At 35.1% G+C, this 22,852-nt stretch overlaps 1 protein-coding gene across 1 annotated transcript in view; it reads right to left on the reverse strand.

The window, feature by feature from the left end:
* Positions 1–2,686, reverse strand: part of gfra4b (GDNF family receptor alpha 4b) — a 77,015-nt gene extending 74,329 nt beyond the window's left edge. Inside the window, exon 1 of the mRNA XM_042492892.1 lies at positions 2,443–2,686. Within this exon, the coding sequence (XP_042348826.1) occupies positions 2,443–2,686 (244 nt within the window). The remainder of the gene's footprint in view (positions 1–2,442) is intronic.
* Positions 2,687–22,852: the final 20,166 nt, after the last annotated feature.

The raw sequence follows: 22,852 nt of genomic DNA on the forward strand, positions 1-22,852 counted from the left end.
CAGATTTAATGACAATAGATCCAAAAGTTGTTGTCAGACCATGAATTTTAACCTCATGGTGGATTTAAAGGAAAGGTCAAGGAATCACCAAGGCAGTATCCTCCAGGGACCATGAATGTCTGTAGAAAATATTCTGCTAATCCATCATGTAGTTGTTGAGATATTTCATTGGCTAAGAGAAATCTTTGACCTGCTGATGGCAGTAGCTGCGAGGTCACGGATTCACAAAAAGCATTAGGCTTGATCCTCTGTGGACCATGAATGCCTGAGCCACAGTTAAGGGCCATCTATATTTGGGGAGATATTTCAGTTTGGAAAAAATTGGTGGACCGTCCAACTGACTCTCATTTCCATCCTTGGGGTCAGTAGCTTGGCTAAAAACACACAGTCCCGAAACTAATAGTTGGTAAAAGTTTTTCTGCTTTCAGAAAAGACTAAAATTCTTGCCTTTGTGCTTTGACAGACTCAAAAATTAAGCAACTGATGTCACTGTAGAAAGCTTTTCCTTTTTTTTGCAAATAATTTTAAGGTCGTGTTAATACACAAAAGGAAGAATCTGTTCACAAAACCACTTCAGGTATCAAAAATAGCATATTTCTCAAGTCCTCTGTCAGATAGTCACGAACGTGGCGTCAGTGTTACTGTAGATCCTGTTATAACATTTGTGATGCTCAAGCCTCCGTTCGGATGATTCACTGCTCAATTCTTCATGTTCCGTTCCACTGGCTCAGGCCACGCTGCAAGATTTATATGACGCCATTGAGCACTTAAGCATTTCTCCCAGAAGATAAATGTGATGTTGTTGGGCAGCCCACAATGTTTCTGTTCGGTACTGTTGACAATTTGTACCATTTTGATTTTAACAGAGGAAATGATTTCAGCAGAAGTGAACCACAGAATTCTGACACATTGATCAAAACCAGCAGGTCAGTCAGCAGCCATGTTTGTGTTCTCGCACTGTATTTCTCTCTCGTGTTTATTTTTATGCAGGGTGAGCTAAAGTGCAATAACGTTACTCGGGTTGGGCTGATTTTACATGAAGCAGTCGTTCATCACGGTAGTTCTGGAGTCGCCCTCCAAGGTAGCAATGGTATCCGTTGTGGTAACTGATCTGGACAGCGCTAATGTAGGTTGGAGATTGTTTCCATATGGGGCCTGTTTTCAAGCAGACAGTTTGCTTCAGTTTAAAAACCAGCTCCCATTACATACTTTGCCCACTTTGAGAGTGCAATGTGAAATATAAAACAACTTTCGCACTAGCAGTCATAACAACACAGTCCACCTCTCACCTTGGCAGATAAATCAAAGCAGGTTGATGGAAATTCTCAAGAAGGCCAAAGGTCAGTATGTTTGGATGAAACTACCTGACTAATCATTTCTATCAGCAATTAGTACATTATTTGGAATATATTATATTAACAAAGCAAACTACTTTGAGGGCAGCTTTTAAGAAAGAAAAGCAACCCACAAAAATGAAATGGCATAACATCAAAAACTCGACAGTTGTTTTACAAACACACTAATGTAGGGACGATGGAAATGTATAGAGCTGAAAGAATTAATTGATTAATGGAGTAGTTGATTTACAGAAAATTAATTTTAGTTCAACAATTAGTCATTACAAGTCAATTAAGTCTTAAATCTTTGCACTAAAATTCAGAGACAAGTCTCGTGAAGTCACGAGTCATTGGTGTCCAAGTCAAATTGCAATCTTTTTTTCATTTTGTTAAGTGACTCGTGTCCAAGTCATGTGATTCAAGTTCAATCTGTGTCAATTTTCACTAAAAACTTCTCTGTAGCTTGAATTATTTGCTTTTTTTCTTAGTTTTTGGTAAAAACAGGATTTGGACTGATAGTCGGTAACAAGCCACTTGAAAACATCATCTTAGGCTTCTGAAAATTGTTAACTGTATTTTTGACTATTTTTTGAGAATTTACAGTCTAAATGATTCAACATTTAATAAAAATAAAAAAAGATCAGTGGTTAAAATTGATTTTAGTTGCACCCCTAAAATGTAGATCTTAACCCAGGATGTCAGCTGTAAGAAGGTCAGTTTCTTAGTCTGACATAAACCTTTGAGTTATACCACAACTTGCAGGCCCTGACTGAAAAATCAGAATCATATTTTATTCAACTATATAGATTTCTGGAGCAAAACTACAAGAATATCTCAGGCTGAGAAGTTTAAAAAACCTTTGATAAAGCAATTTGTAGTCCAGCCTCACATACCTCACATTATATGACAATGACTGAAATATGCCACTTTCAGATCATTGTATGCTTTGAAATGTATATGAGGTGTTTTGTACTTGGTTTGTCAGAATAAAGGACTCTTTCTCTGCATAGTAATTAATGCCCCCCTCCACTTCCCTTTTCCTTTCCTCAAACACTTACTGGGTTCCCGCCCCCTCATTCCTCAAATGATCTTCTATCTAGCCCACTTTTCTGAGGGCGGACTCCTTGACCTCTCCATTTTTCCTGCTCGTCACAGGCTGTGCAGCGTGATATTGAGGCCCATATATGTGCCTGCCCGAGCTCGACCCCTGCAGTGAGCTGCCCCACCGAAGTCCACGTTCCAAAGTTGCAGAGCCCCTGCAGCGATTCTGGCATGGCTTCAGAGGATGGCAGCGGACGGTGGGGGAGCTTCAACTGGAGGATGTGTCCAGAGGTCCAGCCTCCCGCCATGCTGGGTCCCAGGTGTGCATCCTTACATTGACATAATGTGCCATTTTTTCATTTGTCTTTTGTGCATCCTCAGTAAATTAGCATGTGATGCAAATGCAGCAATGGCAGTGAACTGAGAAGGTTAATAGAGAAATGTCAACCATAAATGTCTGGAGGCACTAAGGTAGAGCAGAAGATTATGCTTGACTTTGCAAAGACTGTATATATATCACTGTATACAAAGACATCCATCATATCATTGAGGGCGGCACAGGAAAACATACTATACTATAATAAAAAAGTGTAAAAAAATGACTTTTTTTTTCAACATACTATACTATGACATTTTTTTCCAGTTTTAAACATACATTTTTTCCGAATGTTTTATTATTCCTTTTTCCGACAGCACACACTATAACTTGTTTTCATATGATACGATGACTTTTTTCATTTTAACATACAATACTATGACTCATTACTATGACTTAACTATGACCTGTTATTGACGACATACTTTAGTATCACTTTTTTATGCTATTTAGGCTGACATTGCACAGTATGAGTTGTATATTACCTTGGATGACATACTTAACTAGGAGTTTTTTATATGCTATTTTGGATGATCTACTATACTGGGATTATTTTATTTTAACAAATGATATAGTTTGTAGAGACTTATCAAAGTATACTGTGTCGAAAAAAGGCCAAATAAGGTCATAATGTAGCATGTCAAAAACTGGCTGATAAATATTATATCTTGTAGAGACAAATGAGAAAGAGAGAAAATGCCATAATATAGCAAGTCGATGCATGCTTTTTTGGTCCTTTTTTTTGACATGCTATATTATGATGTTTTTTTGCCATAATTGCACGTTTTAATGCTATGGCGAATCTCAGCAGGCTATTTTTTTGCTGTTTTCAGCTGTTTTGGGGAAATTTAAAATTTAACATTTTTGTCATACTATAGCCTTGCTCTTTACGTCATTTTTTCGACATTCTATATTATGCTGTTTTTACATGTTTTGATGCTATGGCGTGTCTCAGCACACTATTTTATGCTATTTTGAGGTGTTTTTAACTGTTTCTGGAAAATGTCAAATTTTGGCATTTTTGCCATACTATAGCCTTGCTTTTCCGGTCATTTTTTCAACATGCTATATTATGCTGTTTTTGGCTGTTTTTGCACGTTTTAGTGCCATGGCGTGTCTCAGCACACTATTTTATGCTGTTTTGAGGTGTTTTTAGCTGTTTCTGGGACATGTCACTTTTTGACATTTTTGCCATACTATAGCCTTGCTTTTTCTGTCATTTTTCGAACTGCTATTTTATGCTGTTTTTGGCTTTTTTTGCACGTTCTAATGCTATGCCGTGTCTCAGCACACTATTTTATGCTGTTTTGAGGTGTTCGAGTACAAGTTCAAGTTCAACTTTATTATCCCAGGGGAAATTAGATCACAGCAACCATCATCAAGACACAACAAGTACACAAAAGAACAACAGACACAAACATGTAGAAAACCCTCAGTTTAAGTAAAACACAGGATACTTCAACCACTTCAACAGAGTCAGAGGCTGGAACATTTCACACACTGCACATAGTGTTCTTCAAGTCAAACAAGGTACAATGCAGTTGATAAAATACATAATGATGGATACTCTGGTTTACACAGATCACAGAAAAATGAATGATGGGAAAGTAAGGGTATAAAGCTAGGACGTAATCTAGGAAAATATTTTGGACAAATGTTTGGTTTTTTTTGGACATTTTTGGCATACTATAGCCTTGCTTTGCGGTCATTTTTTTAGACATGCTATATTATGTTGTTTTTTGGCTGTTTTTGCACGTTTTAATGCTATGGCGTGTCTCAACATGCTATTTTATGCTATTTTGAGGTGTTTTTAGCTCTTTCTGGGACATATCACTTTTTGGCATTTTTGCCTTACTATAGCCTTGCTTTTTCGGTCATTTTTTTCGACATGCTATTTTATGCTGTTTTTTTTTTTTTTTGCACGTTTTAATGCTATGGCGTGTCTCAGCATACTATTTTATGCTGTTTTGAGGTGTTTTGAACTCTTTCTGGGACATGTCACTTTTTGACATTTTTGCCATACTATAGCCTTGCTTTTTCTGTCATTTTTTTAGACATGCTATATTATGTTGTTTTTGGCTGTTTTTTGCACGTTTTAATGCTATGGCGTATCTCAGCAGGCTATTTTATGCGATTTTGAGGTGTTTTTAGCTGTTTCTGGGACATGTCACTTTTTGACATTTTTGCCATACTATAGCCTGCTTTTTCTGTCATTTTTTTTCGACATGCTATTTTATACTGTTTTTGGTTTTTTTGCACTTTTTAATGCTATGGCGTGTCTCAGCGTGCTATTTTATGCTATTTTGAGGTGTTTTTATCTGTTTCTGGGACATGTCACTTTTTGACATTTTTGCCATACTATAGCCTTGCTTTTTCTGTCATTTTTTTCGACATGCTATTTTATGCTATTTTTGGCCATATTTGCACGTTTTAATGCTATGGCGTTTCTCAGCATACTATTTTATGCTGTTTTGAGGTGTTTTTAGCTGTTTCTGGGACATGTCATTTTTTGACATTTTTGCCATACTATAGCCTTGCTTTTTCGGTCATTTTTTCGACATGCTATTTTATGCTGTTTTTGGCTTTTTTTTGCACGTTTTAATGCTATGGCATTTCTCAGCATGCTATTTTATGCTGTTTTGAGGTATTTTTCAGCTGTTTCTGGGACATGTTTTTTTGACATTTTTGCCATACTATAGCCTTGCTTTTTTCGGTCATTTTTTCGACATGCTATATTATGCTGTTTTTGGCTGTTTTTGCACGTTTTAATGCTATGGCGTGTCTCAGCAGGCTATTTTATGCTATTTTGAGGTGTTTTTTAACTGTTTTTGGGACATGTCACTTTTTTGACATTTTTGCCATACTATAGCCTTGCTTTTTCGGTCATTTTTTTTCGACATGCTATATTATGTTGTTTTTGGCTGTTTTTGCACGTTTTAATGCTATGGCGTGTCTCAGCATGCTATTTTATGCTATTTTGAGGTGTTTTTATCTGTTTTTGGGACATGTCATTTTTTGACATTTTTGCCATACTATAGCCTTGCTTTTTTCGGTCATTTTTTCGACATGCTATTTTATACTGTTTTTTGGTTTTTTGCGGACGTTTTAATGCTATGGCGTGTCTCAGCATGCTATTTTATGCTATTTTGAGGTGTTTTTAACTGTTTTCTGGGACATGTCACTTTTTGCTTTTTGACATTTTTGCCATACTATAGCCTTGCTTTTTCGGTCATTTTTTCGACATGCTATTTTATACTGTTTTTGGTTGTTTTTTCGGACGTTTTAATGCTATGGCGTGTCTCAGCAGGCTATTTTATGCGATTTTGAGGTGTTTTTAGCTGTTTTCTGGGACATGTCACTTTTTGACATTTTTGCCATACTATAGCCTTGCTTTTTGGTCATTTTTTCGACATGCTATTTTATGCTATTTTTGGCTTTTTTTGCACGTTTTAATGCTATGGCGTGTCTCAGCATAGGCTATTTTATGCTGTTTTGAGGTGTTTTTCAGCTGCTGTTTCTGGGACATGTCATTTTTTGACATTTTTGCCATACTATAGCCTTGCTTTTTCTGTCATTTTTTCGACATGCTATTTTATGCTGTTTTTGCTTTTTTTTTGCACGTTTTAATGCTATGGCGTGTCTCAGCATGCTATTTTATGCTGTTTTGAGGTGTTTTTTAGCTGTTTTTGGGACATGTCACTTTTTGACATTTTTGCCATACTATATAGCCTTGCTTTTTGGTCATTTTTTCGACATGCTATATTATGTTGTTTTTGGCTGTTTTTTGCACGTTTTAATGCTATGGCGTGTCTCAGCAGGCTATTTTATGCTATTTTGAGGTGTTTTTAACTGTTTTTGGGACATGTCACTTTTTGACATTTTTGCCATACTATAGCCTTGCTTTTTCGGTCATTTTTTCGACATGCTATATTATGTTGTTTTTGGCTGTTTTTTTGCACGTTTTAATGCTATGGCGTGTCTCAGCATGCTATTTTATGCTGTTTTGAGGTGTTTTCGGCTGTTTTTGGGACATGTCATTTTTTGACATTTTTGCCATACTATAGCCTTGCTTTTTGGTCATTTTTTTCGACATGCTATATTATGCTGTTTTTGGCTTTTTTTGCACGTTTTAATGCTATGGCGTGTCTCAGCACTACTATTTTTATGCTGTTTTGAGGTGTTTTTACAGCTGTTTTTGGGAACTGTCATTTTTTGAATTTTTGCATACTATAGCCATCACAGCTTTCAAGACACAATTTTTACACAAAAGTTACTGTTATCACGTTTTAATGCTATTGCGTTTTTAGCAGTAAAACACATATTTTTCAACCAGGTGTTTTCAACAGCTGTTTTTGGGACATGCACTTTTTGAATTTTTGCCATACTATAGCCTTGTTTTTTGGTCATTTTTTTCGACATGCTATATTAGTTGTTTTTTTGTTGATTTGCACGTTTTAATGCTATGTGTTCTACACAGCATGCTAATTATGCTATTTTGAGGTGTAATTAGGAAAGCTGTTTTTGGGACATGTCATTTTTTGACATTTTTGCCATACTATAGCCTTGCTTTTTTTGGTCATTTTTTTCGACATGCTATATTATGTTGTTTTTGGCTGTTTTTTGCACGTTTTAATGCTATGGCGTGTCTCAGCATGCTATTTTATGCTGTTTTGAGGTGTTTTTCAGCTGTTTTTGGGACATGTCATTTTTTGACATTTTTGCCATACATAGCTATAGCCTTGCTTTTTCGGTCATTTTTTTCGACATGCTATTTTATGCTGTTTTTGGTTGTTTTTTTGCACGTTTTAATGCTATGGCGTGTCTCAGCATGCTATTTTATGCTATTTTGAGGTGTTTTTAGCTGTTTTTGGGACATGTCACACTTTTTGACATTTTTGCCATACTATAGCCTTGCTTTTTTGGTCATTTTTTTCGACATGCTATTTTATGTTGTTTTTGGCTGTTTTTTTTGCACGTTTTTATGCTATGGCGTGTCTCAGCAGGCTATTTTATGCTATTTTGAGGTGTTTTTAACTGTTTTTGGGACATGTCATCACTTTTTGACATTTTTGCCATACTATAGCCTTGCTTTTTGGTCATTTTTTCAACATGCTATATTATGTTGTTTTTGGCTGTTTTTTGCACGTTTTAATGCTATGGCGTGTCTCAGCATGCTATTTTATGCTGTTTTGAGGTGTTTTCAGCTGTTTTTGGGACATGTCACTTTTTTTGGACATTTTTGCCATACTATAGCCTTGCTTTTTGGTCATTTTTTTCGACATGCTATATTATGTTGTTTTTGGCTTTTTTTTGCACGTTTTAATGCTATGGCGTGTCTCAGCATGCTATTTTATGCTGTTTTGAGGTGTTTTCGAGCTGTTTTTGGGACATGTCAACTTTATTTTTTTGACATTTTTGCCATACTATAGCCTTGCTTTTTGGTCATTTTTTTCAACATGCTATTTTTCAATGCTATGGCGTCTCAACATGCTATTTTATGCTATTTTAGGTGTTTTTCAGCTTTTTTTTTGGGACAGGTCATTTTTTGACATTTTTGCCATACTATAGCCTTGCTTTTTTGGTCATTTTTCACGACATGCTATATTATGCACATTTTAATGCTATGGCGTGTCTCAGCATGCTATTTATGCTGTTTTTGAGGTGTTTTTTGCTGTTTTTGGGACATGTCATTTTTTGACATTTTTGCCATACTATAGCCTTGCTTTTTGGTCATTTTTTCGACATGCTATATTATGTGTTTTTTTGGCTGTTTTTTGCACGTTTTAATGCTATGGCGTGTGTCTCAGCAGGCTATTTTATGCTATTTTGAGGTGTTTTTAGCTGTTTTTGGGACATGTCACTTTTTGACATTTTTGCCATACTATAGCCTTGCTTTTTGGTCATTTTTTTCGACATGCTATATTATGTTGTTTTTGGCTTTTTTTGCACGTTTTAATGCTATGGCGTCTCAGCATGGCTATTTTATGCTGTTTTGAGGTGTTTTCAGCTGTTTTTTTGGGACATGTCATTTTTTGACATTTTTGCCATACTATAGCCTTGCTTTTTGGTCATTTTTTCGACATGCTATATTATGTTGTTTTTGGTTTTTTTTGCACGTTTTAATGCTATGGCGTGTCTCAGCAGGCTATTTTATGCTATTTTGAGGTGTTTTTAGCTGTTTTTGGGACATGTCATTTTTTGACATTTTTTTGCCATACTATAGCCTTGCTTTTTGGTCATTTTTTTCGACATGCTATATTATGTTGTTTTTGGCTTTTTTTGCACGTTTTAATGCTATGGCGTGTCTCAGCAGGCTATTTTATGCTGTTTTGAGGTGTTTTCAGCTGTTTTTGGGACATGTCATTTTTTGACATTTTTGCCATACTATAGCCTTGCTTTTTTGGGTCATTTTTTTGACATGCTATATTATATTGTTTTTGGCTGTTTTTGCACGTTTTAATGCTATGGCGTGTCTCAGCAGGCTATTTTATGCTGTTTTGAGGTGTTTTTAAGCTGTTTTTTGGGACATGTCATTTTTTGACATTTTTGCCATACTATAGCCTTGCTTTTTTCGGTCATTTTTTTCGACATGCTATATTATGTTGTTTTTGGCTGTTTTTTTGCACGTTTTTAATGCTATGGCGTGTCTCAGCATGCTATTTTATGCTGTTTTGAGGTGTTTTTAGCTGTTTTTGGGACATGTCATTTTTTGACATTTTTGCCATACTATAGCCTTGCTTTTTTGGTCATTTTTTCGACATGCTATATTATGCTGTTTTTTGGCTGTTTTTTGCACGTTTTAATGCTATGGCGTGTCTCAGCAGGCTATTTTATGCTGTTTTGAGGTGTTTTCAGCTGTTTTTGGGACATGTCATTTTTTGACATTTTTGCCATACTATAGCCTTGCTTTTTTGGTCATTTTTTTTCGACATATATTATTATTGTTTTTGGCTTTTTTTGCACGTTTTAATGCTATGGCGTGTCTCAGCAGGCTATTTTTTATGCTGTTTTGAGGTGTTTTCAGCTGTTTTGGGACATGTCATTTTTTGACATTTTTGCCATACTATAGCCCTTGCTTTTTTGGTCATTTTTTCGACATGCTATTTATTGTTTTGGCTGTTTTTTGCACGTTTTAATGCTATGGCGTGTCTCAGCATGCTATTTTATGCTGTTTTGAGGTGTTTTTAAGCTTTTTGGGACATGTCATTTTTTGACATTTTTGCCATACTATAGCCTTGCTTTTTGGTCATTTTTTTCGACATGCTATATTATGTGTTTTTGGCTTTTTTTGCACGTTTTAATGCTATGGCGTGTCTCAGCATGCTATTTTATGCTGTTTTGAGGTGTTTTGAGCTGTTTTTGGGACATGTCATTTTTTGACATTTTTGCCATACTATAGCCTTGCTTTTTTGGTCATTTTTTCGACATGCTATATTATGTTGTTTTTGGCTGTTTTTTTGCACGTTTTAATGCTATGGCGTGTCTCAGCATGCTATTTTATGCTGTTTTGAGGTGTTTTTAGCTGTTTTTGGGACATGTCATTTTTTGACATTTTTGCCATACTATAGCCTTGCTTTTTTTGGTCATTTTTTTTTGACATGCTATTTATGTTGTTTTTGGCTTTTTTTGCACGTTTTAATGCTATGGCGTTTCTCAGCATGCTATTTTATGCTGTTTTGAGGTGTTTTCAGCTGTTTTTTTTTGGGACATGTCATTTTTTGACATTTTTGCCATACTATAGCCTTGCTTTTTTGGTCATTTTTTTCGACATGCTATATTATGTTGTTTTTGGCTGTTTTTGCACGTTTTAATGCTATGGCGTGTCTCAGCAGGCTATTTTATGCTGTTTTGAGGTGTTTTCAGCTGTTTTTGGGACATGTCATTTTTTGACATTTTTGCCATACTATACTATAGCCTTGCTTTTTGGTCATTTTTTCGACATGCTATATATTATGTTGTTTTTGGTTTTTTTGCACGTTTTAATGCTATGGCGTGTCTCAGCAGGCTATTTTATGCTATTTTGAGGTGTTTTTCAGCTGTTTTTGGGACATGTCATTTTTTGACATTTTTGCCATACTATAGCCTTGCTTTTTGGTCATTTTTTTTCGACATGCTATATTATGTTGTTTTTGGCTGTTTTTTGCACGTTTTAATGCTATGGCGTGTCTCAGCATGCTATTTTATGCTGTTTTGAGGTGTTTTTAGCTGTTTTTGGGACATGTCATTTTTTGACATTTTTGCCATACTATAGCCTTGCTTTTTTTGGTCATTTTTTTGACATGCTATATTATGTGTTTTTGGCTGTTTTTTTGCACGTTTTAATGCTATGGCGTGTCTCAGCATGCTATTTTATGCTGTTTTGAGGTGTTTTTCAGCTGTTTTTGGGACATGTCATTTTTTGACATTTTTGCCATACTATAGCCTTGCTTTTTTTGGTCATTTTTTCGACATGCTATATTATGTTGTTTTTGGCGTTTTTTTTGCACGTTTTAATGCTATGGCGTGTGTCTCAGCATGCTATTTTATGCTATTTTGAGGTGTTTTTCAGCTGTTTTTGGGACATGTCATTTTTTGACATTTTTGCCATACTATAGCCTTGCTTTTTGGTCATTTTTTCGACATGCTATATATTATGTGTTTTTTTTGGCTTTTTTTTGCACGTTTTAATGCTATGGGTGTGTCTCAGCATGCTATTTTATGCTGTTTTGAGGTGTTTTCAGCTGTTTTTGGGACATGTCATTTTTTGACATTTTTGCCATACTATAGCCTTGCTTTTTGGTCATTTTTTCGACATGCTATATTATGTTGTTTTTGGCTGTTTTTTGCACGTTTTAATGCTATGGCGTGTCTCAGCAGGCTATTTTTATGCTGTTTTGAGGTGTTTTTCAGCTGTTTTTGGGACATGTCATTTTTTGACATTTTTGCCATACTATAGCCTTGCTTTTTTTGGTCATTTTTTCGACATGCTATATTATGTTGTTTTTGGCTTTTTTTGCACGTTTTAATGCTATGGCGTTTCTCAGCAGGCTATTTTATGCTGTTTTGAGGTGTTTTCAGCTGTTTTTGGGACATGTCATTTTTTGACATTTTTGCCATACTATAGCCTTGCTTTTTGGTCATTTTTTCGACATGCTATATTTATGTTGTTTTTGGCTGTTTTTGCACGTTTTAATGCTATGGCGTGTTTCAGCAGGCTATTTTATGCTTTTTTGAGGTGTTTTCAGCTTTTTTTGGGACATGTCATTTTTTGACATTTTTGCCATACTATAGCCTTGCTTTTTTGGTCATTTTTTTCGACATGCTATATTATGTTGTTTTTGGTTGTTTTTGCACGTTTTAATGCTATGGCGTGTCTCAGCAGGCTATTTTATGCTGTTTTGAGGTGTTTTCAGCTGTTTTTGGGACATGTCATTTTTTGACATTTTTGCCATACTATAGCCTTGCTTTTTTGGTCATTTTTTCGACATGCTATATTATGCTGTTTTTTTGGCTGTTTTTTGCACGTTTTAATGCTATGGCGTGTCTCAGCATGCTATTTTATGCTGTTTTTGAGGTGTTTTCAGCTGTTTTTGGGACATGTCATTTTTTGACATTTTTGCCATACTATAGCCTTGCTTTTTTGGTCATTTTTTCGACATGCTATATTATACTGTTTTTTGTTTTTTTTGCACGTTTTAATGCTATGGCGTGTCTCAGCAGGCTATTTTATGCTGTTTTGAGGTGTTTTCAGCTGTTTTTGGGACATGTCATTTTTTGACATTTTTGCCATACTATAGCCTTGCTTTTTTTTGGTCATTTTTTTCGACATGCTATATTATGTTGTTTTTGGCTGTTTTTGCACGTTTTAATGCTATGGCGTGTCTCAGCATGCTATTTTATGCTGTTTTGAGGTGTTTTCAGCTGTTTTTGGGACATGTCATTTTTTGACATTTTTGCCATACTATAGCCTTGCTTTTTTGGTCATTTTTTTCGACATGCTATATTTATGTTGTTTTTGGCTTTTTTGCACGTTTTAATGCTATGGCGTGTCTCAGCATGCTATTTTTGCTATTTTGAGGTGTTTTCAGCTGTTTTTGGGACATGTCATTTTTTGACATTTTTGCCATACTATAGCCTTGCTTTTTTTGGTCATTTTTTCGACATGCTATATTATGTTGTTTTTGGCTTTTTTTGCACGTTTTAATGCTATGGCGTGTCTCTCAGCAGGCTATTTTATGCTGTTTTGAGGTGTTTTGAGTCAGCTGTTTTTGGGACATGTCATTTTTTTTTGACTTTTTTGCCATACTATAGCCTTGCTTTTTGGTCATTTTTTCAACATGCTATATTATGTTGTTTTTGGCTGTTTTTGCACACGTTTTAATGCTATGGCGTGTCTCAGCAGTGCTATTTTATGCTGTTTTTAGTGTTTTTAGCTGTTTTTTGGACATGTCATTTTTTGACATTTTTGCCATACTATAGCCTTGCTTTTTTGGTCATAGTTTTTTGTCAAACATGCTATATTATGCATGTTTTTGGCTTTTTGCACGTTTTAATGCTATGGCGTGTCTCAGCAGCATGCTATTTTATGCTGTTTTGAGGTGTTTTCAGCTGTTTTTGGGACATGCCATGTTTTTTTGACATTTTTGCCATACTATAGCCTTGCTTTTTTGGTCATTTTTTCGACATGCTATATTATGTTGTTTTTGGCTTTTTTTTGCACGTTTTTTAATGCTATGGCGTGTCTCAGCATGCTATTTAGCTGTTTTGAGGTGTTTTCAGCTGTTTTTGGGACATGTCATTTTTTGACATTTTTGCCATACTATAGCCTTGCTTTTTGGTCATTTTTTTCGACATGCTATATTATGCTGTTTTTGGTTTTTTTTGCACGTTTTAATGCTATGGCGTGTCTCAGCAGGCTATTTTATGCTGTTTTGAGGTGTTTTTCAGCTGTTTTTGGGACATGTCATTTTTTGACATTTTTGCCATACTATAGCCTTGCTTTTTTGGTCATTTTTTCGACATGCTATATTATGTTGTTTTTGGCTTTTTTTGCACGTTTTAATGCTATGGCGTGTCTCAGCATGCTATTTTATGCTGTTTTTGAGGTGTTTTCAGCTGTTTTTGGGACATGTCATTTTTTGACATTTTTGCCATACTATAGCCTTGCTTTTTTGGTCATTTTTTCGACATGCTATATTATGCTGTTTTTTGGCTGTTTTTTGCACGTTTTAATGCTATGGCGTGTCTCAGCAGGCTATTTTATGCTGTTTTGAGGTGTTTTTCAGCTGTTTTTGGGACATGTCATTTTTTGACATTTTTGCCATACTATAGCCTTGCTTTTTGGTCATTTTTTTTTCGACATGCTATATTATGTTGTTTTTTGGCTGTTTTTGCACGTTTTAATGCTATGGCGTGTCTCAGCATGCTATTTTATGCTGTTTTGAGGTGTTTTTCAGCTGTTTTTGGGACATGTCATTTTTTGACATTTTTGCCATACTATAGCCTTGCTTTTTGGTCATTTTTTCGACATGCTATTTTATGTTGTTTTTGGCTGTTTTTGCACGTTTTAATGCTATGGCGTGTCTCAGCATGCTATTTTATGCTGTTTTGAGGTGTTTTTCAGCTGTTTTTGGGACATGTCATTTTTTGACATTTTTGCCATACTATAGCCTTGCTTTTTTGGTCATTTTTTTCGACATGCTATATTATGTTGTTTTTGGCTGTTTTTTTTGCACGTTTTAATGCTATGGCGTGTGTCTCAGCAGGCTATTTTATGCTGTTTTGAGGTGTTTTCAGCTGTTTTTGGGACATGTCATTTTTTGACATTTTTGCCATACTATAGCCTTGCTTTTTTTTTTTTGGTCATTTTTTTCGACATGCTATATTATGTGTTTTTGGCTTTTTTTGCACGTTTTAATGCTATGGGTGTCTCAGCAGCAGGCTATTTTATGCTGTTTTGAGGTGTTTTTTCAGCTGTTTTTGGGACATGTCATTTTTTGACATTTTTGCCATACTATAGCCTTGCTTTTTTTGGTCATTTTTTTCGACATGCTATATATTATGTTGTTTTTGGCTGTTTTTTTGCACGTTTTAATGCTATGGCGTGTCTCAGCAGGCTATTTTATGCTGTTTTGAGGTGTTTTCAGCTGTTTTTGGGACATGTCATTTTTTGACATTTTTGCCATACTATAGCCTTGCTTTTTTGGTCATTTTTTTCGACATGCTATATTATGTGTTTTTGGCTGTTTTTTGCACGTTTTAATGCTATGGCGTGTCTCAGCAGGCTATTTTATGCTGTTTTGAGGTGTTTTCAGCTGTTTTTGGGACATGTCATTTTTTGACATTTTTGCCATACTATAGCCTTGCTTTTTTGGTCATTTTTTCGACATGCTATTATGTTGTTTTTGGCTTTTTTGCACGTTTTAATGCTATGGCGTGTCTCAGCAGGCTATTTTATGCTGTTTTGAGGTGTTTTCAGAGCTGTTTTTGGGACATGTCATTTTTTGACATTTTTGCCATACTATAGCCTTGCTTTTTTGGTCATTTTTTTGACATGCTATATTATATGTTTTTTTGCTTTTTTGCACGTTTTAATGCTATGGCGTTTCTCAGCAGGCTATTTTATGCTGTTTTGAGGTGTTTTTCAGCTGTTTTGGGACATGTCATTTTTTGACATTTTTGCCATACTATAGCCTTGCTTTTTTGGTCATTTTTTCGACATGCTATATAATGTTGTTTTTGGCTGTTTTTGCACGTTTTAATGCTATGGCGTGTCTCAGCAGGCTATTTTATGCTGTTTTGAGGTGTTTTCAGCTGTTTTTGGGACATGTCATTTTTTGACATTTTTGCCATACTATAGCCTTGCTTTTTTTTTGGTCATTTTTTTCGACATGCTATATTATATGTTTTTGGTTGTTTTTGCACGTTTTAATGCTATGGCGTGTCTCAGCATGCTATTTTATGCTGTTTTGAGGTGTTTTCAGCTGTTTTTTGGGACATGTCATTTTTGACATTTTTGCCATACTATAGCCTTGCTTTTTTGGTCATTTTTTTGACATGCTATATTATGTTGTTTTTGGCTGTTTTTGCACGTTTTAATGCTATGGCGTGTCTTCAGCAGGCTATTTTATGCTGTTTTGAGGTGTTTTCAGCTGTTTTTTGGGACATGTCATTTTTTGACATTTTTGCCATACTATAGCCTTGCTTTTTTGGTCATTTTTTCGACATGCTATATTATGTGTTTTTGGCTTTTTTTGCACGTTTTAATGCTATGGCGTGTCTCAGCAGGCTATTTTATGCTGTTTTGAGGTGTTTTCAGCTGTTTTTGGGACATGTCATTTTTTGACATTTTTGCCATACTATAGCCTTGCTTTTTGGTCATTTTTTTCGACATGCTATATTATGTTGTTTTTGGCTGTTTTTTTGCACACGTTTTTAATGCTATGGCGTGTCTCAGCATGCTATTTTATGCTGTTTTGAGGTGTTTTCAGCTGTTTTTGGGACATGTCATTTTTTGACATTTTTGCCATACTATAGCCTTGCTTTTTGGTCATTTTTTCGACATGCTATATTATGTTGTTTTTGGCTGTTTTTTTGCACGTTTTAATGCTATGGCGTGTCTCAGCATGCTATTTTATGCTGTTTTGAGGTGTTTTCAAGCTTTTTGGGACATGTCATTTTTTGACATTTTTGCCATACTATAGCCTTGCTTTTTTTTTTTTGGTCATTTTTTTGACACATGCTATATTTATGTTGTTTTTGGCTGTTTTTGCACGTTTTAATGCTATGGCGTGTCTCAGCATGCTATTTTATGCTGTTTTGAGGTGTTTTTCAGCTGTTTTTGGGACATGTCATTTTTTGACATTTTTGCCATACTATAGCCTTGCTTTTTGGTCATTTTTTCGACATGCTATATTATGTTGTTTTTGGCTGTTTTTGCACGTTTTAATGCTATGGCGTGTTCTCAGCAGGCTATTTTATGCTGTTTTTGAGGTGTTTTCAGCTGTTTTTTTTTGGGACATGTCATTTTTTGACATTTTTGCCATACTATAGCCTTGCTTTTTTTGGTCATTTTTTCGACATGCTATATTATGTTGTTTTTGGCTGTTTTTTGCACGTTTTTTAATGCTATGGCGTGTCTCAGCATGCTATTTTATGCTGTTTTGAGGTGTTTTTCAGCTGTTTTTGGGACATGTCATTTTTTGACATTTTTGCCATACTATAGCCTTGCTTTTTGGTCATTTTTTTGAACATGCTATATTATGTTGTTTTTGGCTTTTTTTGCACGTTTTTAATGCTATGGCGTGTCTCAGCAGGCTATTTTATGCTTTTTGAGGTGTTTTTCAGCTGTTTTTGGGACATGTCATTTTTTGACATTTTTGCCATACTATAGCCTTGCTTTTTTTGGTCATTTTTTTCGACATGCTATATTATGTTGTTTTTTGGTGTTTTTGCACGTTTTAATGCTATGGCGTGTCAGCAGCATGCTATTTTATGCTGTTTTGAGGTGTTTTTCAGCTGTTTTTGGGACATGTCATTTTTTGACATTTTTGCCATACTATAGCCTTGCTTTTTTTTTTTGGTCATTTTTTTCGACATGCTATATTATGTTGTTTTTGGCTGTTTTTGCACACGTTTTAATGCTATGGCGTGTCTTCAGCAGGCTATTTTATGCTGTTTTGAGGTGTTTTCAGCTGTTTTTGGGACATGTCATTTTTTGACATTTTTGCCATACTATAGCCTTGCTTTTTTGGTCATTTTTTCGACATGCTATATTTATGTTGTTTTTGGCTGTTTTTGCACGTTTTAATGCTATGGCGTGTCTCAGCATGCTATTTTATGCTGTTTTGAGGTGTTTTCAGCTGTTTTTGGGACATGTCATTTTTTGACATTTTTGCCATACTATAGCCTTGCTTTTTGGTCATTTTTTCGACATGCTATATTATGTTGTTTTTGGCTTTTTTTGCACGTTTTAATGCTATGGCGTGTCTCAGCAGGCTATTTTATGCTGTTTTGAGGTGTTTTTCAGCTGTTTTTGGGACATGTCATTTTTTGACATTTTTGCCATACTATAGCCTTGCTTTTTTGGTCATTTTTTCGACATGCTATAATTATGTTGTTTTTGGCATGTTTTTGCACTTTTTAATGCTATGGCGTGTCTTCAGCATGCTATTTTATGCTGTTTTGAGGTGTTTTGAGCTGTTTTTGGGACATGCCATTTTTTGACATTTTTTGCCATACTATAGCCTTGCTTTTTTGGTCATTTTGGCGTTTTTTCGACATTTGGTCATGTTTTTTTGACATTATATTATGTTGTTTTTGGCTGTTTTTGCACGTTTTAATGCTATGGCGTGTCTTAGCATGCTATTTTATGCTGTTTTTGAGGTGTTTTCAGCTGTTTTTGGGACATGTCATGTTTTTTGACATTTTTGCCATACTATAGCCTTGCTTTTTTTTTTTTTGGTCATTTTTTCGACATGCTATATTTATGTTGTTTTTGGCTGTTTTTGCACGTTTTAATGCTATGGCGTGTTTCAGCATGCTATTTTATGCTGCTGTTTTGAGGTGTTTTTCAGCTGTTTTTGGGACATGTCATTTTTTGACATTTTTGCCATACTATAGCCTTGCTTTTTTGGTCATTTTTTTGACATGCTATATTATGTGTTTTTGGCTTTTTTTGCACGTTTTAATGCTATGGCGTGTCTCAGCATGCTATTTTATGCTGTTTTGAGGTGTTTTCAGCTGTTTTTGGGACATGTCATTTTTTGACATTTTTGCCATACTATAGCCTTGCTTTTTTTGGTCATTTTTTTCGACATGCTATATTATGTTGTTTTTTGGCTGTTTTTGCACGTTTTAATGCTATGGCGTGTCTCAGCATGCTATTTTATGCTGTTTTGAGGTGTTTTCAGCTGTTTTTGGGACATGTCATTTTTTGACATTTTTGCCATACTATAGCCTTGCTTTTTTTTTTTTTTTGGTCATTTTTTCGACATGCTATATTATATGTTTTTGGCTGTTTTTGCACGTTTTAATGCTATGGCGTTTCTCAGCAGGCTATTTTATGCTGTTTTGAGGTGTTTTTTAGCTGTTTTTGGGACATGTCATTTTTGACATTTTTGCCATACTATAGCCTTGCTTTTTTTTTTTTGGTCATTTTTTTTGACATGCTATATTTATGTGTTTTGGCTTTTTTTTGCACACGTTTTTAATGCTATGGCGTGTCTCAGCAGGCTATTTTATGCTGTTTTGAGGTGTTTTCAGCTGTTTTTTGGGACATGTCATTTTTTGACATTTTTGCCATACTATAGCCTTGCTTTTTGGTCATTTTTTTCGACATGCTATATTATGTTGTTTTTGGCTGTTTTTGCACGTTTTAATGCTATGGCGTGTCTTCAGCAGGCTATTTTATGCTGTTTTGAGGTGTTTTTCAGCTGTTTTTTGGGACATGTCATTTTTTGACATTTTTGCCATACTATAGCCTTGCTTTTTTTTTTTGGTCATTTTTTTCGACATGCTATATTATGTGTTTTTGGCTGTTTTTTGCACGTTTTAATGCTATGGCGTTTCTCAGCAGGCTATTTTATGCTGTTTTGAGGTGTTTTCAGCTGTTTTTGGGGATGTCATTTTTTGACATTTTTGCCATACTATAGCCTTGCTTTTTTTTTTTTGGTCATTTTTTCGACATGCTATTTTATGGTGTTTTTGGCTTTTTTTGCACGTTTTAATGCTATGGCGTTTCTCAGCAGGCTATTTTATGCTGTTTTGAGGTGTTTTTCAGCTGTTTTTGGGACATGTCATTTTTTGACATTTTTGCCATACTATAGCCTTGCTTTTTTTTTTTTGGTCATTTTTTTGACATGCTATATTATGGTGTTTTTGGCTTTTTTTTGCACGTTTTAATGCTATGGCGTGTCTCAGCAGGCTATTTTATGCTGTTTTGAGGTGTTTTCAGCTGTTTTTTTTGGGACATGTCATTTTTTTGACATTTTTGCCATACTATAGCCTTGCTTTTTTTTTTTTGGTCGTTTTTTTTTCGACATGCTATATTATATGTGTTTTTGGCTGTTTTTGCACGTTTTAATGCTATGGCGTTTCTTCAGCAGGCTATTTTATGCTGTTTTTGAGGTGTTTTCAGCTGTTTTTGGGACATGTCATTTTTTGACATTTTTGCCATACTATAGCCTTGCTTTTTTTTTTTTTGGTCATTTTTTTGACATGCTATATTATGGTGTTTTTGGCTGTTTTTGCACGTTTTAATGCTATGGCGTGTCTCAGCAGGCTATTTTATGCTGTTTTGAGGTGTTTTCAGCTGTTTTTGGGACATGTCATTTTTTGACATTTTGCCATACTATAGCCTTGCTTTTTTTTTTTTGGTCATTTTTTCGACATGCTATGCTATTATGGTGTTTTTTGGGCTTTTTTTTGCACGTTTTAATGCTATGGCGTTTCTCAGCAGGCTATTTTATGCTGTTTTGAGTGTTTTCAGCTGTTTTTGGGACATGTCATTTTTTGACATTTTTGCCATACTATAGCCTTGCTTTTTTGGTCATTTTTTTGACATGCATATATTATGGTGTTTTTGGCTGTTTTTTGCACGTTTTAATGCTATGGCGTGTCTCAGCAGGCTATTTTATGCTGTTTTGAGGTGTTTTTTCAGCTGTTTTTGGGACATGTCATTTTTTGACATTTTTGCCATACTATAGCCTTGCTTTTTTGGTCATTTTTTTCGACATGCTATATTATGGTGTTTTTGGCTGTTTTTGCACGTTTTAATGCTATGGCGTGTCTCAGCAGGCTATTTTATGCTGTTTTGAGAGGTTTTCAGCTGTTTTTGGGACATGTCATTTTTTGACATTTTTGCCATACTATAGCCTTGCTTTTTTTTTTTTGGTCATTTTTTCGACATGCTATATTATTTGTTTTTGGCTGTTTTTGCACGTTTTAATGCTATGGCGTGTCTCAGCATGCTATTTTATGCTGTTTTGAGGGTTTTTCAGCTGTTTTTGGGACATGTCATTTTTTGACATTTTTGCCATACTATAGCCTTGCTTTTTTGGTCATTTTTTCGACATGCTATTTATGTTTTTTTTTGGGCTGTTTTTGCACGTTTTAATGCTATGGCGTGTCTCAGCAGGCTATTTTATGCTGTTTTGAGGTGTTTTCAGCTGTTTTTGGGACATGTCATTTTTTGACATTTTTGCCATACTATAGCCTTGCTTTTTTTTTTTGGTCATTTTTTCGACATGCTATATTATGTGTTTTTTGGCTGTTTTTGCACGTTTTAATGCTATGGCGTGTCTCAGCAGGCTATTTTATGCTGTTTTGAGGTGTTTTCAGCTGTTTTTGGGACATGTCATTTTTTGACATTTTGCCATACTATAGCCTTGCTTTTTTGGTCATTTTTTCGACATGCTATATATTATGGTGTTTTTTGGCTGTTTTTGCACGTTTTAATGCTATGGCGTGTCTCAGCAGGCTATTTTATGCTGTTTTGAGGTGTTTTCAGCTGTTTTTGGGACATGTCATTTTTTGACATTTTTGCCATACTATAGCCTTGCTTTTTTTTTTTTGGTCATTTTTTTCGACATGCTATATTATGGTGTTTTTGGCTGTTTTTTTGCACGTTTTAATGCTATGGCGTGTGTCTCAGCAGGCTATTTTATGCTGTTTTGAGGTGTTTTCAGCTGTTTTTGGGACATGTCATTTTTTGACATTTTTGCCATACTATAGCCTTGCTTTTTTGGTCATTTTTTTGACATGCTATATTTATGTGTTTTTGGCTGTTTTTTGCACGTTTTAATGCTATGGCGTTTCTCAGCAGGCTATTTTATGCTGTTTTGAGGTGTTTTCAGCTGTTTTTGGGACATGTCATTTTTTGACATTTTTGCCATACTATAGCCTTGCTTTTTTTTTGGTCATTTTTTCGACATGCTATATATTATGTGTTTTTGGCTGTTTTTGCACGTTTTAATGCTATGGCGTGTCTCAGCAGGCTATTTTTTTATGCTGTTTTGAGGTGTTTTCAGCTGTTTTTGGGACATGTCATTTTTTGACATTTTTGCCATACTATAGCCTTGCTTTTTTGGTCATTTTTTTTCGACATGCTATATTATGTGTTTTTGGCTGTTTTTGCACGTTTTAATGCTATGGCGTGTCTCAGCAGGCTATTTTATGCTGTTTTGAGGTGTTTTCAGCTGTTTTTGGGACATGTCATTTTTTGACATTTTTGCCATACTATAGCCTTGCTTTTTTTTTTTTGGTCATTTTTTTGACATGCTATTTTATGTTTTTTTGGCTGTTTTTTGCACGTTTTAATGCTATGGCGTGTCTCAGCAGGCTATTTTATGCTGCTGTTTTGAGGTGTTTCAGCTGTTTTTGGGACATGTCATTTTTTGACATTTTTGCCATACTATAGCCTTGCTTTTTTGGTCATTTTTTTGACATGCTATATTATGGTGTTTTTTGGCTTTTTTGCACGTTTTAATGCTATGGCGTGTCTCAGCAGGCTATTTTATGCTGTTTTGAGGTGTTTTCAGCTGTTTTTGGGACATGTCATTTTTTGACATTTTTGCCATACTATAGCCTTTTTTTTTTTGGTCATTTTTTTGACATGCTATATTATGGTGTTTTTGGCTGTTTTTGCACGTTTTAATGCTATGGCGTGTCTCAGGCTATTTTATGCTGTTTTGAGTGTTTTCAGCTGTTTTTGGGACATGTCATTTTTTGACATTTTTGCCATACTATAGCCTTGCTTTTTTGGTCATTTTTTCGACATGCTATTTTATGGTGTTTTTGGCTGTTTTTTGCACGTTTTAATGCTATGGCGTGTCTCAGCAGGCTATTTTATGCTGTTTTGAGGTGTTTTTCAGCTGTTTTTGGGACATGTCATTTTTTGACATTTTTGCCATACTATAGCCTTGCTTTTTTGGTCATTTTTTCGACATGCTATATTATGTGGTGTTTTTGGCTGTTTTTGCACGTTTTAATGCTATGGCGTGTCTCAGCAGGCTATTTTATGCTGTTTTGAGGTGTTTTCAGCTGTTTTTTGGGACATGTCATTTTTTGACATTTTTGCCATACTATAGCCTTGCTTTTTTGGTCATTTTTTTGACATGCT

This window comes from Plectropomus leopardus, chromosome 9, assembly GCF_008729295.1.
Source record: "Plectropomus leopardus isolate mb chromosome 9, YSFRI_Pleo_2.0, whole genome shotgun sequence".
Classification (NCBI taxonomy): domain Eukaryota; kingdom Metazoa; phylum Chordata; class Actinopteri; order Perciformes; family Serranidae; genus Plectropomus; species Plectropomus leopardus.